This window comes from Petaurus breviceps, unplaced genomic scaffold, assembly GCF_028583685.1.
Source record: "Petaurus breviceps papuanus isolate PSGF00001 unplaced genomic scaffold, PetGlider_PUasm1.0 224, whole genome shotgun sequence".
NCBI classification, from domain to species: Eukaryota; Metazoa; Chordata; class Mammalia; order Diprotodontia; family Petauridae; genus Petaurus; species Petaurus breviceps.
This window is the reverse complement of record NW_027185887.1, coordinates 11,820,501-11,834,999: the sequence shown is the minus strand read 5'-3', so window position 1 is coordinate 11,834,999 and position 14,499 is coordinate 11,820,501. Positions and strand designations below refer to the sequence as shown.

The 14,499-nt window shown below is 36.2% G+C and overlaps 1 protein-coding gene across 3 annotated transcripts in view; it reads right to left on the bottom strand.

Moving 5' to 3' along the window:
* Positions 1 to 14,499, bottom strand: part of DCDC2 (doublecortin domain containing 2) — a 223,552-nt gene that overhangs the window by 133,719 nt on the left and 75,334 nt on the right. For 2 of the 3 annotated variants that reach the window (XM_069095054.1, XM_069095055.1), the window contains exons 3-5: positions 6,498 to 6,574; positions 6,262 to 6,393; positions 817 to 963 (exon numbers count right to left, since the gene is read on the bottom strand). In XM_069095054.1, the coding sequence (XP_068951155.1) occupies positions 817 to 963; positions 6,262 to 6,393; positions 6,498 to 6,574 (356 nt within the window). The remainder of the gene's footprint in view (positions 1 to 816; positions 964 to 6,261; positions 6,394 to 6,497; positions 6,575 to 14,499) is intronic. The other variant, XM_069095056.1, reaches the window with a different exon arrangement.

The window sequence follows — 14,499 nt, the reverse complement described above, 5'->3', positions numbered from 1 at the left end:
TTCTTTTTTCTGTCTTCTAAAACTCTGCCTCATAGTAAAAAGCGGAAGATGTACTGTTAGATGATCTCCGTTCTCTCTTTTTGATGCCCACTGGCTAAAAATAGCCAGAAGAGAAGGCCAATATGGCAAGGACAAGGACAAGGAAGTGGTAGTGAGTTATAATGGCCATGTATCTAGAAAACAGCATATTTATAGTCTTTAAATTCTTTCAAGGTTCTATTCTTGAGGCAAAAATAAAATAGCCCTCAAGAATGAAGGGAAATTATCCATTGCACATTCTCAACTAGAAAAACATATATGTGTAACTAGAAATAAAAGTAATTCCTCTACATTAACTATACAACTAACAACTCGGTTTCTTTACAAGTACAATAATAGTAGTTATGCAAAATATTTGTATTTGATATGAAGAGCACATGAAAAACTAGTTGTTTTCAAAAAATAGTTGCTGGTTCTCCTTGAGCCAAACTGAAAAACAGAGTTTTCTGTCTAAATTGTTAAGCTAGTCTTAAAGTTTCCATTAGTTTTTATATTTTTCATGTTTATTACTGTGAATTTTTTTCATAAAAAAAATCTTTTAAATTCATTACATATTCTGTATACAATATAAAATCCACATCTACTTTCCCAGATTCAGAAATAAGACTTCTTACTGTCTTATCACAGATGTAAAGATCCAGCTTATCACTAATTCTTTGGATCCTAACATTTGAACAAGAGTTTCAATTAAATATGAAACTTACTGGTAGTCAGTAAATGGCTTAATGCAATAACTAATAAAGTGTTAGCTATTTTTTAAAAAGGATGAGAACTTACCCATAAGGCCTTCTCATTGTTGATTTATCAAAAAGTAAATCACTGTACGGCAATTTCTTAAACTTGTCTCTGCCAACTGCTACATAAAACTGTCCATTCTCCAACTCTGACCCACTTTGGACAAGTTTTCCTTCTAAAGTATAAAGTCTGTCAAAATATTAGTAGTAAACAATTAGATTTATTAGCATTCAAAGGTTTGCTCAAAATGGGATATTTGAAACTTTTCATTATGTATATGGTTCAATATTCAGAATTTTGGTACTGGTTGATAAATACTAAGATGAAATGCTCACCAAAGATGAAAATCATACTGACATTCAGACAAGAGTAGCTATTTAGTAATATTACAAATTGAGTGAATCTAAAAATCTAATTACAATTAATCACTCCTTATACAGACTTCTAAGGTTTTCCTCACACCCCTATGAATCCTGGAGGCGGTTTTTACATTGAGGAGACAAAAGTTTCAAAAAATTAAATGGTATCCAAGGGTCACACTGCTATTAAGTGTCAGAATCAGGAATCAAACACTCGTCTCCAGGGCTGACCAGGACTTAGCCCAGTGCCTGGCACCAAATAGGGGCTTGACAAGTGTTGATTGACTAATTGACTCTTTCCCCTACATCAACCCGCCTCTCCTTATAAGAAATTCTTGTTACTGTCCTAGAATTAAGGAAATCAGTCTGGTGCAGTATTAAGAGTGACAGATCTTAAATCAAAGGGCCTCAGTTCAGATCCTGACTCTGGTGTTTACTACTTGCATGTCCTTGGAAAAGTCAAACTCTTTAGACTTCAGTGTCTTCGTGTGCAAAATGTTGGACCAGATCACCTGTAAAGTCCTGTCCAGTTCTTAGTCTGTAATCTTTACCCTAACCTAACTTATAGAAGACTGGGGTTTTAAATCAGAACTTATCTTCATTGTTCAAAGATTTATATAAATTTTCTAAGAATTTTAAGAAATGCATTTTAATAATGCATCAGGCCAACTGACAAACTGTCTAACCCCATTCTCTGCTAGAATGGTCCAAAGCCAGAGGGCTGCATCAAAATAAACATCGAATTGGGTCAAAAATAAAGTAAGGAGACAGGGAGGGAACACAGCTCAACTTCAGGATTAATGATGCAGAACAGCATAGCATGCATTCTTGGCTTTTTCCCCACCTCCTAAGTAAGAGAGCAGTATATCTTTGCCAGAATCAAGGGGTTTACAGGAACCGCCCTTTACGGTAAGACTGCTGCAACAAACCACAATTAATCTGTTACTTATTAAAAGAAACAGTGATTACTTCATGAGCCTATTTAATATGTGTTGGTCACATTTTTAAAAGAATATGAAAAGCAGGTTAATATAAAACTTAGAAAATAAAAAGACAAGCCACAAATAGAATTGTTCAAATGTGTGTTGCCGATTTGTTCTGTTAGCCACAAACATAAATTCTTAACTGAAAGTTATCAACTATAATCAGAGACACAGATGAGACTATAACAAAAAATTAAGCAACACATTATCATCATATGTATTTAGTAACATTCAATAAAAGAAAAAAATAAAGTGCCAGTGTTTTATCAGAATCTTTACTGAATTACAAGTGAGAATTCAACATTATGTACATTTGTGAAAAATAAAGCAAAAAAAAATCCCAAGACCAACATTAGGTTTTATTTTATGTACTGTTGAAATCTCTTTTAATATTTTTATGCTTTTTTTTTAATTGTGTTGCTTTTGAAAAGGGATAGGGTCAAAGTAGACAATAGAACAAGTGGGGGGGCGGGATAGGATGGAGCGAAATACAGTAAGTCTTTCACAACATATCTACTATGGAAATGATTTGCATAGCTATATATGTAGAACCTACTATATTGAATTACTTATCTTCCCAGTAAGAGTGGGTGATGAGGGAGGAAGGGAAAGAATTTGGAATTCAAAAATTTTAAATTAAATGTTTAAAAATATGTATCATTATTATTTTTTTTTACATGCAACTGGGAAATAATATATACAGGCACTGGGGTATGGAAATCCATCTTGTCCTACCAGAAAGTCAGAGGGGGAATGTGGGAGGATACAGGAGAGAGCAGATTGGGGGAGGGAGTATACAGTGGGATCGTTTTTGGGGGGTGGTAGGTAGGGGAAAGACAGGGAGAAAATTTGCAACTAAAAATCTTGTGGAAATGAATGATATAAACTAAAAATAAACATAAAATTTAATTTTTAAAAAAATTTAAAAATTTCGTTGGCACAATCCAAAGCATCGAAACTGAAATCCAGAATCTTTGCATTTAACTGGTCCCAAACCTTTATCAATTTCCAATTTCTTTCAAAATATGAAGGTTTGAATCAGTAGTTAACTTGAATAACTATAAACAGAAAGACCAGACAGGAAGAAGTTCTGAAGACAAAAAGGTTGGACATGTTTTACTTGCACATTTGTGTGGGGGGGGGGGGGGGGGAAAAAGGCAGAACAATTGGAATCATGTGACTTGCCCAAGGTCACACAGCTAGTAAGTGTCAAGTATCTGAGGCCAAATTTGAACTCAGGGCCCCTCCTGAATCCAGGGCCTGTGCTCTATTCACTGCTCCACCTAGCTGAGCATTTTCTTACACATCTTGAGTAGGTAAGTTCAATGATTAAGTCAATGACTTAACACTAACCATTGTTCTGGGCCTCAGAATCATTGTGCAAAATGTTGTTATTGATTATCTTTTTTTTGTTATGAAACAGAAAATACAAAACTGAGAGTTTAAATGGGATTATATGGAATATTTTGGGGAGATAAATATACTGATTCATAGGATAATGACCCTCTTGTGTAATCATTAACCTCAATGTGAACTAAGTGAACACAGCCCAGATCACTTACAAGTAAATCTCACTGACTTTGCTACTTCACCTATGATATTATGTTCACACTTTTGTCTGTTAACATAAACCTGCCTGCATAACTGGTAAAAATGGTATAATAATCCACATTTATAACATTTAACACTTTAAAACTCTTTGACATTTGCAAAATGCTTTCATCACAACTCTGTGAGCTTGGTACAGCTTACCACCCTCACCAGCCCCACCATCTCCCGTGCTCCATGATCCTGGGATACTGGTCTCCTTGCTGTGCCTCCAACAAGACACTCCATCTCAACTCCAGGCATTTCCTCTGGCTGTCTCCCATACCTGGAATGCTCTCCCTCCTCATCTCTGCCTCCTGGTTTCCTTCAAGTCCCAACTAAAATCCCTTATTTTATAGTAAGTCTTTCCCAATCCCTCCTAATTCTAGTGCCTTCCTTCTGTTGATTATTTCCTATTTATTTTGTATATAATTTCTACATAGTTCTTTGCATGTTGTCTCCTCCATTAGACTGTGAGCTCCTTGAGGGCAGGAACTGCTTTTAAAGTATTTCTTTGTATCCTTAGAACTTTTGGCACAGTGCCTGGCACATAGTAAGTACTTGATTAATGCTTACTATTTGGTAAGCCCCATTTAAAGATGCTGAAACTGAGGTTCAGGGAGTATGAGGAATACACAGTTAATATGAAGTTGGGATATAACCCAAACCCAAAATAATCCCTACATCATCCTGCTTCTCATAATTAAACATCCGACTTTTAGTATGGCTGAGCAGTCATAAGAATGGTTCTCATTTCCCTGTTCTAATTTTACTATTATACAAAATCTATAAAGAGAGTACAAATCCTATCTGGGGACTACCATATACCATCAGTTGTAGGGATGCAAATAATTTACTATGGGAACTCCAAACTCTAACATTTATAACCAGGGCCAGTTACTTTAGCTGGTTATTGCTTGATATTAACAAAGTCAAAGTATCCCAAATGGTTCACATTTTAAAGTAAAACTCAAAATGTCAAGAATGACACAATAGTGTATTATCATCACCACCATTCTGATGATAAGAAAATATAGTTAGTCTAGGATTGTGTCTTGCTCTTAAAATTATACAGTAGGTTACTGTCAGAAACGGTCCTTGAATTCATGTCCTTCTGATGCTAAAGTGCTCTTTCTTTTTTCTCAAGAACAGTTTCACAGTTGTATTCTGTATCCTATGGTCCTAGCAATGACCCAGTGGAGAAGGATCACAATGTGTGTTAGGGGTAGACTAGCACTCATTACCTATACCATAGGATTATTGTAAAGAATTTACTCTAGAAATGCAAGCCAACATTATAATTATTATTATATTTGCATAAGCTTCTCTTTTTGAATGAAAGTAATAATAGTAGGAAATTCAGAGATTACCTAATCCAGGGGTCAGTGAACCATAGCCCAAAGACCAAATCCTGACCACCTCCTATTTTTGTATGACCCTGAAAGCCAAGAATGGTTTATGCATTCTTAAATACAATAAAACTTTATTTTAAAATGTAAAAAACATTCAGCATGAAAGCAGACAACCATAGTTTTTTACCCGTTATCTAGTCTACTATCAAAGGTCCACAGAGGTCAAGGGACTTGCCCAACCTAGGTCATACAGATGTTAAGTAAATGGGTCATCATAAAGTCTCAAAATTGAAAAGGACTTCAGAAGTCATCTAGTGCTACCCATTAAGAGAACAAAAATTTACTTTATAATAAATTTGAGTGATTGATTATCCAGTCTCTGCTTGAAGACCTCTAGTGAAGGAGAATCCCACTACCTCCAGAAGCAGTACATTCTTCTTTAGGAGAGCTCTAATTGTTTGGAAGTTCTTCCTTACACTGACTCAAAATCTGTCTCTCAACAATTTCATCCCTTTTCTCCTAGTCCTACCCTTTAGAGCCAATCAGAACAAATATTTTCTTTATTCCATATGATGGGCCTTCAAGTACTTAAAAAGATATCATGCTTCCCCTAAGTCTTCTTTTCTCCAGACTAAACAATTCCAGTTGTTTCAACTGGTCCTCATGTGTCATGATCTTGAAGTCTTTTACCAACCTGATCATCCACCTGTATAGGGTTAGTAAATAATAAATAATTGGGATTTGAACCTATATACCCTGACTCCAAATCTGCTGCCCTTTTCCCCCATTATTGTCATCTTCCTTCCAGAAATAAAATTCCTAAGACTTCCTGTCATAATGACATAAATTACTTATAAGAAAAATGCTTCACACATCTCAGACTTAGACTTACAGTGAAATAAATTTGATTTTACCTTCGTGTTATCCCCTATTTTGTTGTCTCACTTATATGCAGATTGATACCTCACATTTCGTTGTCACATTAAGTACTTTCCAATGATTTGGAGTCTGACTCTGAGTGACCTGTGTAAATTAAGATTCAATTGGCTAGGCTTTTAAAGAAGTTCTTTATTTAAAGGTGTACTCCAAAATCAAGAATTTGGGTGAACTCAATGTACTATTGGTTAACAGCACTAGATAAATTTTGTAAAAACTTATTAAAAGGTTTTTGATTCATTAGCATATGAAAAGACCTCTTTCCCTTACCTATGCACAGCTCCACTCCTTAAAGTTATTTTCTCTGTGACCATTTCAAGTACAAGATCCCACTGACTCAAGGCTTTTCTAGGGATGAAGAGGCGCGATGCTGGGCTTATAAGATCTCCATTAGCAATCAAACTAGAAAAAATAAGTGCTCAAGTCAAACAAATTAAAGATACCATTTTAGAAAGAACAGAAGTCATTAAGTTAGCCAACTCCAAAAACAAACTATCCCAACTTACAAGATGGTACAGGGCTCCTGAAGTGGTTTCCTGAAACGTGCTGATACGTTGATCCTACTGTGAATTACAGGTTTTACCTGTAAAAGCAGAAGAAGATTATGTAAGACAGTTTCTATGAGGAATTATTTTTTAAGCACCTGGAAAATACACAGAAGTCTAGAGAAGTAGCTTACTCAGTCCTGCTGTGACTTCAAGAAAACTTTACTTTTTCTACCTGCATCAGCTCCTCTCACCTTACCAACACATCACATCACAATGGACTAACTGACTGACAGGAAGAAGGTCAATAATGTTTCTCACTTTTGATGGCAAAGTGATACCACTGATCTTAATAACTTGAAAAACATCAGTTGCTCATGGGTAGGCCGAGCTAATATAATAAAAATGACAAGTCTGCCTAAATTAATTTACTTGTTCAGTGCCATACCAATCAAACTACCAAAAATTATTTTATAGAGCTAGAAAAAAAATAATAAAATTCACTTGGAAAAACAAAAGGTCCAGAATATTAAGGGAATTAATGAAAAGAAATGCTATGGAAGGTAGTCTAGCCATACCAGATTTTAAATTGTATTACAAAGTAGCAATCATCAAAACTACTTGGTACTGTCTAAGAAATAGAGTGGTAGATCAGTGGTTAGGTACACAAGACACTATAGTCAATGACGATAGTAATTTACTGTTTGATAAACTCAAAGACCTCAGCTTCTGGGATGAGAACTCACTATTTGACAAAAACTGCCAGGAAAACTAAAAAATTGAGTGACAGAAACTAGGCATAGACCAACATCTTATACCATATACAAAAATAAAGTCCAAATGGATGCACAATTTAGATATAAAAGCTGATATTATAAGCAAATTAGGAGAGCAAGGAATAGTTTACCTGTCATATTTGTGGAGAACAAAGGAATTTATGACCAAACAAGTGACAGAGAACATTATAATATTCAAAATGAATAATTTTGATTACATTAAATTGAAAAGTTTTGGCACAAACAAAGCAATGAAAACAAGATTAGGAAGGAAGCAGAAAATTGGGAAAGAATTTTTACAATCAATGTCTCTGATAAAGACTTCATTTCTCAAATATATATAGAACTGAGTCAAATTTATAAGAATACAAATCCTTCCCCAATAGATGAATGGCCAAAGGATATGAATAGGTAGTTTTCAGGTGAAGAAATCAAAGCTATCTATAGTCATATGAAAAAATGCTCTAAATCATTACTGATTAGAGGAGTGCAAATCAAAACAACTCTTAGGTATCATATAATATCTATCAGATTGGGTAACATGACAAAACAGGAAAATAAATGCTGGAGAAGATATGGGAAAATTGGAACACTAATCCATTGTTGGTGGATTTGTAAACTGATCTAACCATTCTGGAGAGCAATTTGGAACTATAACCAAAGGGCTATAAATATGTGCATAGCCTTTGACCCAGCAATACCACTTCTAGGGCTGCATCACAAAGAGATCATAAAAATGGGGAAAAGGAGCACATGTACAATACATATATATATATATATATATATATATATATATGTATAGTAGCTCTTTTTGTGGTGGCCAAGAACTGGAAACTGAGGGAATGCCCATCAATTAGGGAATGGCTGAACAAGTTGTGGTACACAAATGTAATGGAATACTATTGTGCTATAAGAAATGATGAACAGGTAGACTTCAGAAAAATCTGGAAAGACTTATATGATCTGACACTGAGTGAAGTAAGCATCAGGACCAGGAGAACATTGTACCTAGCAACAGCCACATCGTGTGATAACTGACTTTGATAGACTTAGTTCTCAGCAATGCAAGGACCTAAAACAACTCCAGAAGACTCATAATGGAAAATGCTGTCCACATCCAGAAAAAGAACTATGGAGTTAGAAAGCAGAACAAAACAGACTATTTTCTCTTTTTTTGTTGTTTTGTTTTGTTTTTTCTTTCTCATGGTTCCTCTAATTCATTCTAATTTTTCTATATAACATTACTAATGTGAGAATATGCTTAATAAGAATGCATATGTAGAGCCTATATCAGATTGCATGCCATCTTGAGGAGGGGGGAGGGCGGAAGAGGGAGAAAATTTAACACTTATGGAAGTAAATATTGAAAGTTAGAAATTATTCAAAGTGATACTGCCAAAAGAGTTACACAGGGACTTTCTAAAATTAAAATGGTTATTTTGAGAGATATCAAGCTTTATAATGGAGAAAAGGTCACTATCAAAAGTAGGAAGACCTGCGTTCAAATTCTGTCTCTGACACTATCTGTGTGACCATGGGCAATTCACTTAACCATCTCTGTGCCCCAGATTAGAAATTATAGGTGACTTGACAATGGACATCAATTACAGGTGTTTTATAGTGACAAAATAATAGGTTCAAAACCAGCACCACCACACCCTTAAAAAAAATGCCTGTTGTAAGCCAAAAACAAAAATCACACTATATTTAAGATAATTCAGTTGGAGAATTATAGTAGGTACGTCCTAAGAATTTGCCTGAAGCTCAAATAAACTGCAACTTGTACATAACTACTAAGTGCGAGATGAGATTTGAACCCAGGTCTTCCAGAGTTCTAAGCCCAACAGTTTATCAGTGGACAGGCCATACTACTTCTCTCTCTTTTTTTTTTTTTTTTGCTTTTTAAAGGGCAGTTTGGATTAAGTGACTTGCCCAAGGTCACACGGCTAGTTTTTGTGTTAAGTGTCTGAGGCCGGATTTGAACTCAGGTCCTCCTGACTCCAGGGCTGGTGCTCTATTCACTGAGCCACCTAGCCACCCCCCATACTACTTCTTAGAGAAAGGAAATTTAGCTTTTAATGGTGTCATATTTTAAATGATAAATTCATACGATCTTTTTATATAATATTGGGAATAAAAAACAAGAGGTCATAGATTATTTCCAGTGTAAATTATTGTCTCTATTATTAATACTAATAAAGTCAGCCCTTAAAGACTGAAGACTACTGTAATGGTAATGGGAATCTGAAGATCTTCCCCGCCCCTTAATAGACCTAAAGGAATTTTAAGAACTTCCCTGACTGGAAGATCTTCCCTGATCCCTAATAGACTGAATGTAATCACATGGAGCCTCTGATAGAAGGAGTTTGCTAAAGGGTGGAGCAGAGTCCACAGGAAGCTGGGAGTCAGAGCAGCTAGAGATAGGGAGGAGAGAGGACAGCAGGCAAACAGACAGGCTTGTAAGTGTTTGTGGGAAGGCTAAAAGATGGTGTGGTTCTCTGCTGCATTGTGGTGTATTAACTTCTATATTATTATGATGGATTCCATTTCCTGGTGTTGGGATTTGTTTTTCTGGTGTCTGAATAAATGTTTTGCTTCTGTCTTCTATATGGAAAGTCTATTATATTTTGTGATTCAGCATTATGCCAGCATATTTACAGTTGCCACTGGCATTGTATGAGAATGGGATCATGAAATATCAGACCTTTATTTGGAGGCAGGAGGGATTTAGAGAAGAAATGGCTCTCCCAGCAAGAGAGTGGGCTAAAAGAGCTCTATGAAAACTAGGAACTGAGGCTACAGAAGGGAGAATCTAGAGATTTAGAAACAAGTTTGCAAGGAATATCAGTAAAACCAGGGAAAGAACTGGAAGGAGTATGTAGAAGAGGCTGGGTTTTACTAACAGGATACCATATTATACGTAAGAGTGGAGACAAGCTACTACAACAAAAAACTCAGATGGAGAGAAAAATAGCTGTTTTAAATGAGAAGTTGGCTGTGTTACAGCATTCAGGCCCTCCTTCAGAAGAGCAAACTGGAAACTGATAAAGGCTCTACATATGTATTCTTATCAAACATATTCTCATATTAGTAATGTTATATAGAAAAATTAGAATGAATGAGAGGAACCATGAGAAAGAAAAAACAAAACAAAACAACAGAAAAAGAGCAAATAGTCTGTTTTGTTCTGCATTCTGACTCCATAGATCTTTCTCAGTATGTGGATGGCATTTTCCATTATGAGTCTTCTGGAGTTGTTTTAGGTCCTTGCATTGCTGAGAAGAACTAAGTCTATCAAAGTCAGTCATCATTATTGTGTTCAATGTTCTCCTGGTCCTACTCACTTCACTCAGTGTCAGGTCATAAGTCTTTCCAGATTTTTCTGAAGTCCACCTGTTCATCATTTCTTATAGTACAAGAGTATTCCATTACATTTGTATACCACAACTTGTTCTGCTTCATGTGGTAGAAGAAAAAGTTGTCATAGCTCTCAAAAAGAAGCTGAAAAGTAAGAGGAGGAAGGTTCATACAGTTTTGCCAGAGGCTGAACTTAGTTGCCATGATAATAACTACCTGGAGAATGTCTGGAAGGAGAATGAAACAAAGTTACATGAGGAGGTTTTTACAAGGACAGAAGTTTGCCCCATACAAAGAAGAGAGCAGGAGAATCAGGGAGGCCAAATAAAGTTCAGGAAGATAACTGAAGATTTCACTCAGCAGGAAGTTACTGATATATTAAGCAGATTCACTCAAAGGATGGGAGAATCATTAGTGTCTTGGAGGGTGAGAATCAGTGATGAAGGGGTTGGAGGAGTATGGGTAGATAGCATGGATTGTTTGAAATTTATAGGTATTTGTCAGAATACTTTTGTAGGCTTTCAGGGATTACCATATTCAAGGAAGTCATAATATGACCAATCTGTTAGCATTAGCTACTAATGGATGCAATAAAATATATCACTGATTCTTTATGGCCTTGTGGACTCTGACATTAACTTAGAGATTATATGAGAAAGTTAAAGGAGCAAGTAATGAAAACTTCTATCATAGTTGGAGATGCAAAGATATATCATGATATCCCCTTAGCAGTTTCTCATAGAAGTATCATAGTGAAGACAGTTCTCTTACTTCTGACTCTACTAATTGGTGAAATAGGGCACCTCTTTCAGAGGTGCTGGATAAGATTTCACAGCTAAGTGACTTGGGAGAATGGGAAAAAGATAGATTTCCTCAAGAGAGAAGAGTAAATAGTCAGTGGATTCAAAGTTAAAATAGACAGACAAGAAAAGAACTGTTTACTGCTCTATTGAGAGTAGGGGAAGATTTTGGAAGAATTGATGGTATTCCAACTAATGAATGATACAAAATGTATCAAGAAAGGGGGCTTGGTGTTAGATGGAATAGAGAAGGGAAAACTGCCCCTACAGAGCTTCCTGAATGATTGTACCCAAGTTTGTCACACCTTCAGAGAGACTCAGATTAAAGAAAGTACTGGGCCAGGTGAAAGTAGTCAATATGCTGGACTTACAGCAGTACGTCAAGCCATTAAAACAGAACAAGCAGGACAGTATCATATATTCTACCATGCGTGAGGCTATGATAGTGGTTCATGAACTCCACAAGCATGTCTGACCCTATGTTTGTTTCTTTTTGGCTTTTTGTCTATTAAACTTGTTTGCAAGATTTGTTTCCTGCAGGTTTAGTACCCTCCACCTACAGATGCCTGATTGTTCAAGCTGGATGTCACCCCTGTCCACAACTGTGATGTGTCACCCCTGGTGACACCCATCAACCAAGCTCCAGATATCAGCTAAAGAACTGACCTCTTGAATGGGACCTCTTGGGGCAGGGAGAGCTCTATGTCCAATTTCAGCGGAAGTAATTTTGGAAAAGATACCTTTGCCCCTTACCCCAAGATTTTGAGCCCCATTCATTAGATGGTGGAATGATGGGATACTTGTGCCCAAGTCCCATCCTAAGATATTGTTTTATGTTATTATTTTCTGTTATCCTGCTATAAAGTTCTATTGATACCAGTTACCCCACCAGTTACCCCTAAATTCCCATTAACCTATGTAACGAAATGTATTGTTAATGTATTTTTGCTGTGTAAGGGACATGACAGATCTTGGGGTTGAATGTAATGGTAATATGAAAATCTTCCCTGCCCCTTAATAGACCTAAGGGAATTTGAAGACCTTCCCTGCCCCCTAATATGTTGAATATAATCACATGGAGCTTGCGGTGGGAGGAGTTTGCCGAAGGTTGAAGCAGAGCCCACAGGAAGCTGAGAGTCAGAGCAGCTAGACAGAGGGAGGAGAAAGGACAGTAGGCATGCAGACAGATTTATAAGTTTATAAGCTTATATTGTTTATGGGAAGGCTAAAGGATGGTGTGGTTCTCTGTTGCATTGTGGTATATTAACTTCTATGGCGTTATTATGGATTCAGTTTCCTGGTGTTGAGATTTGTTTTTCTGGTGTCTGGATAAATGTTTTGTTTCTGTCTTCTATGTGGACAGTATGTTGTACTTTGTGATTAAGAACAATGCCAGAATATTTAGAGTCCCTTTTGGTGCTGTGAATATTATGTTGGTGCGACAACTACTTAGCCTGATATTCACAAAATCACAGAATTATATATGTTGAGGGAACCTCAGAGGCCTAGATGGACCTTAACATGTATCTTCCCAACAACATGGAAAATCCAGTCTCCACCTGATACATCCTTCAGTAATGGGGAACACACTAGCAGCCCATCCTACATTTACAGAATACTTTAAAGTAAGATGCTCTCTTACATCAAGCCTAAATCTGCCTCTATAGTTTTCACTCATTTGTTATGCATTAGAACATTGGTCTAATACTTCTTTCACATGACAGTTTTCCTGTCATTTCCCATTCCCATTCCAAGTCTTATCTTCTCCAAACCAGCCAAATCCAGTACCTTCAACTAAATCTTATGTAGTACATCTCCAGTCCTCTCATTATGCTGTTCATCATCTTCCTGAGATATTCCACTTTGTCAGTGTCTTTCCAAAAATGTAGCACCAGAATAAAATACTTCAGGTGCCTTCAACAACTCATCCTCAATATTTTTTCTGCCTTATCTTTTACTACCTGCCTCCACGAATCTTTCACTCCAGACTAACTAGTCTCCAGACACACTATCCACTGAAAATATTTCTAAGTATCCTACATCCACAACTTTGCTGTTTCTCAGAACTGGAATGCTCTCCCCACTCAGATCCTCCTATCAAATTCCTTTCCATTGTTTAAAGCTTTGTTTAAATTATTTCAACATAAGCATTCCCTATCCACCCCAAATGGAAATCACAGCTCCTCCTAAACTCCTATAGCACATATAATCTGGTTCCACTCATCCAATACTTTTCATTTACTGACTTAGATGTCAGTCATTTCTTAATGTGTGCCTGAATTATTTCCCCAACAAGCCTGTAGACATCTTGAGGGAAAGGCCACGTCTTAAACTTCTTTTACATGTTTTATGAGTCTTTGTATTTCCACAGCAACTAACACAGTATCTTGTTTATAGTAGGCACTCAATAAAGGTTGGTAGGTTGGTTGGTTGGTTGGTTGGTTGTTTCGTTGTTCAGTTGAAAAGATGGCTGTGACATAGGCACCCAGCAATCATTCCTCTACAACAGTAACAGATATGAATTAGAAAGGGTGAGGAGAGGGTATGCCAAACCATTCAAAAATAAACTCAAATGATAATGAAGGGGGGTGGCTAGGTGGTGCAGAGAATAGAGCACCAGCCCTAAAGTCAAGAGGACTTGAGTTCAAATTCGACCTCAGACACTTAATAGCTGTATGACTTGGGCAAGTCACTTAATCCCAATTGCCCTCCAAAAAGCAAAAAAAAAAAATTGATAAAGCAGGAGAACTACAATTAAATTTTAAATCCTTGGAAGGCATAAAATGGCATGCCTCTTTATTATGCTGTTAAACATCTAGCAAAATAACATGCACATAGTAGTTCAATAAATATTTGTTAAGTGAATAATTGATCGAAGTCCCTTAAAAGATTCAGCAAAAACTACTTAAGACTTCTGACAGTTCAGCTTTTAATAGCAATAATTTCTTAGAATCGTATAATTTTAATGCATTTTAGAGAGAAATTTACTGGTAATAAAAATATCAACAATAAAAAAATATTCAAAATATCCACATTTTACCAGTTAAATTAGAAATGGTTTATCTCTTAATATCTTTATAGATACCTGCT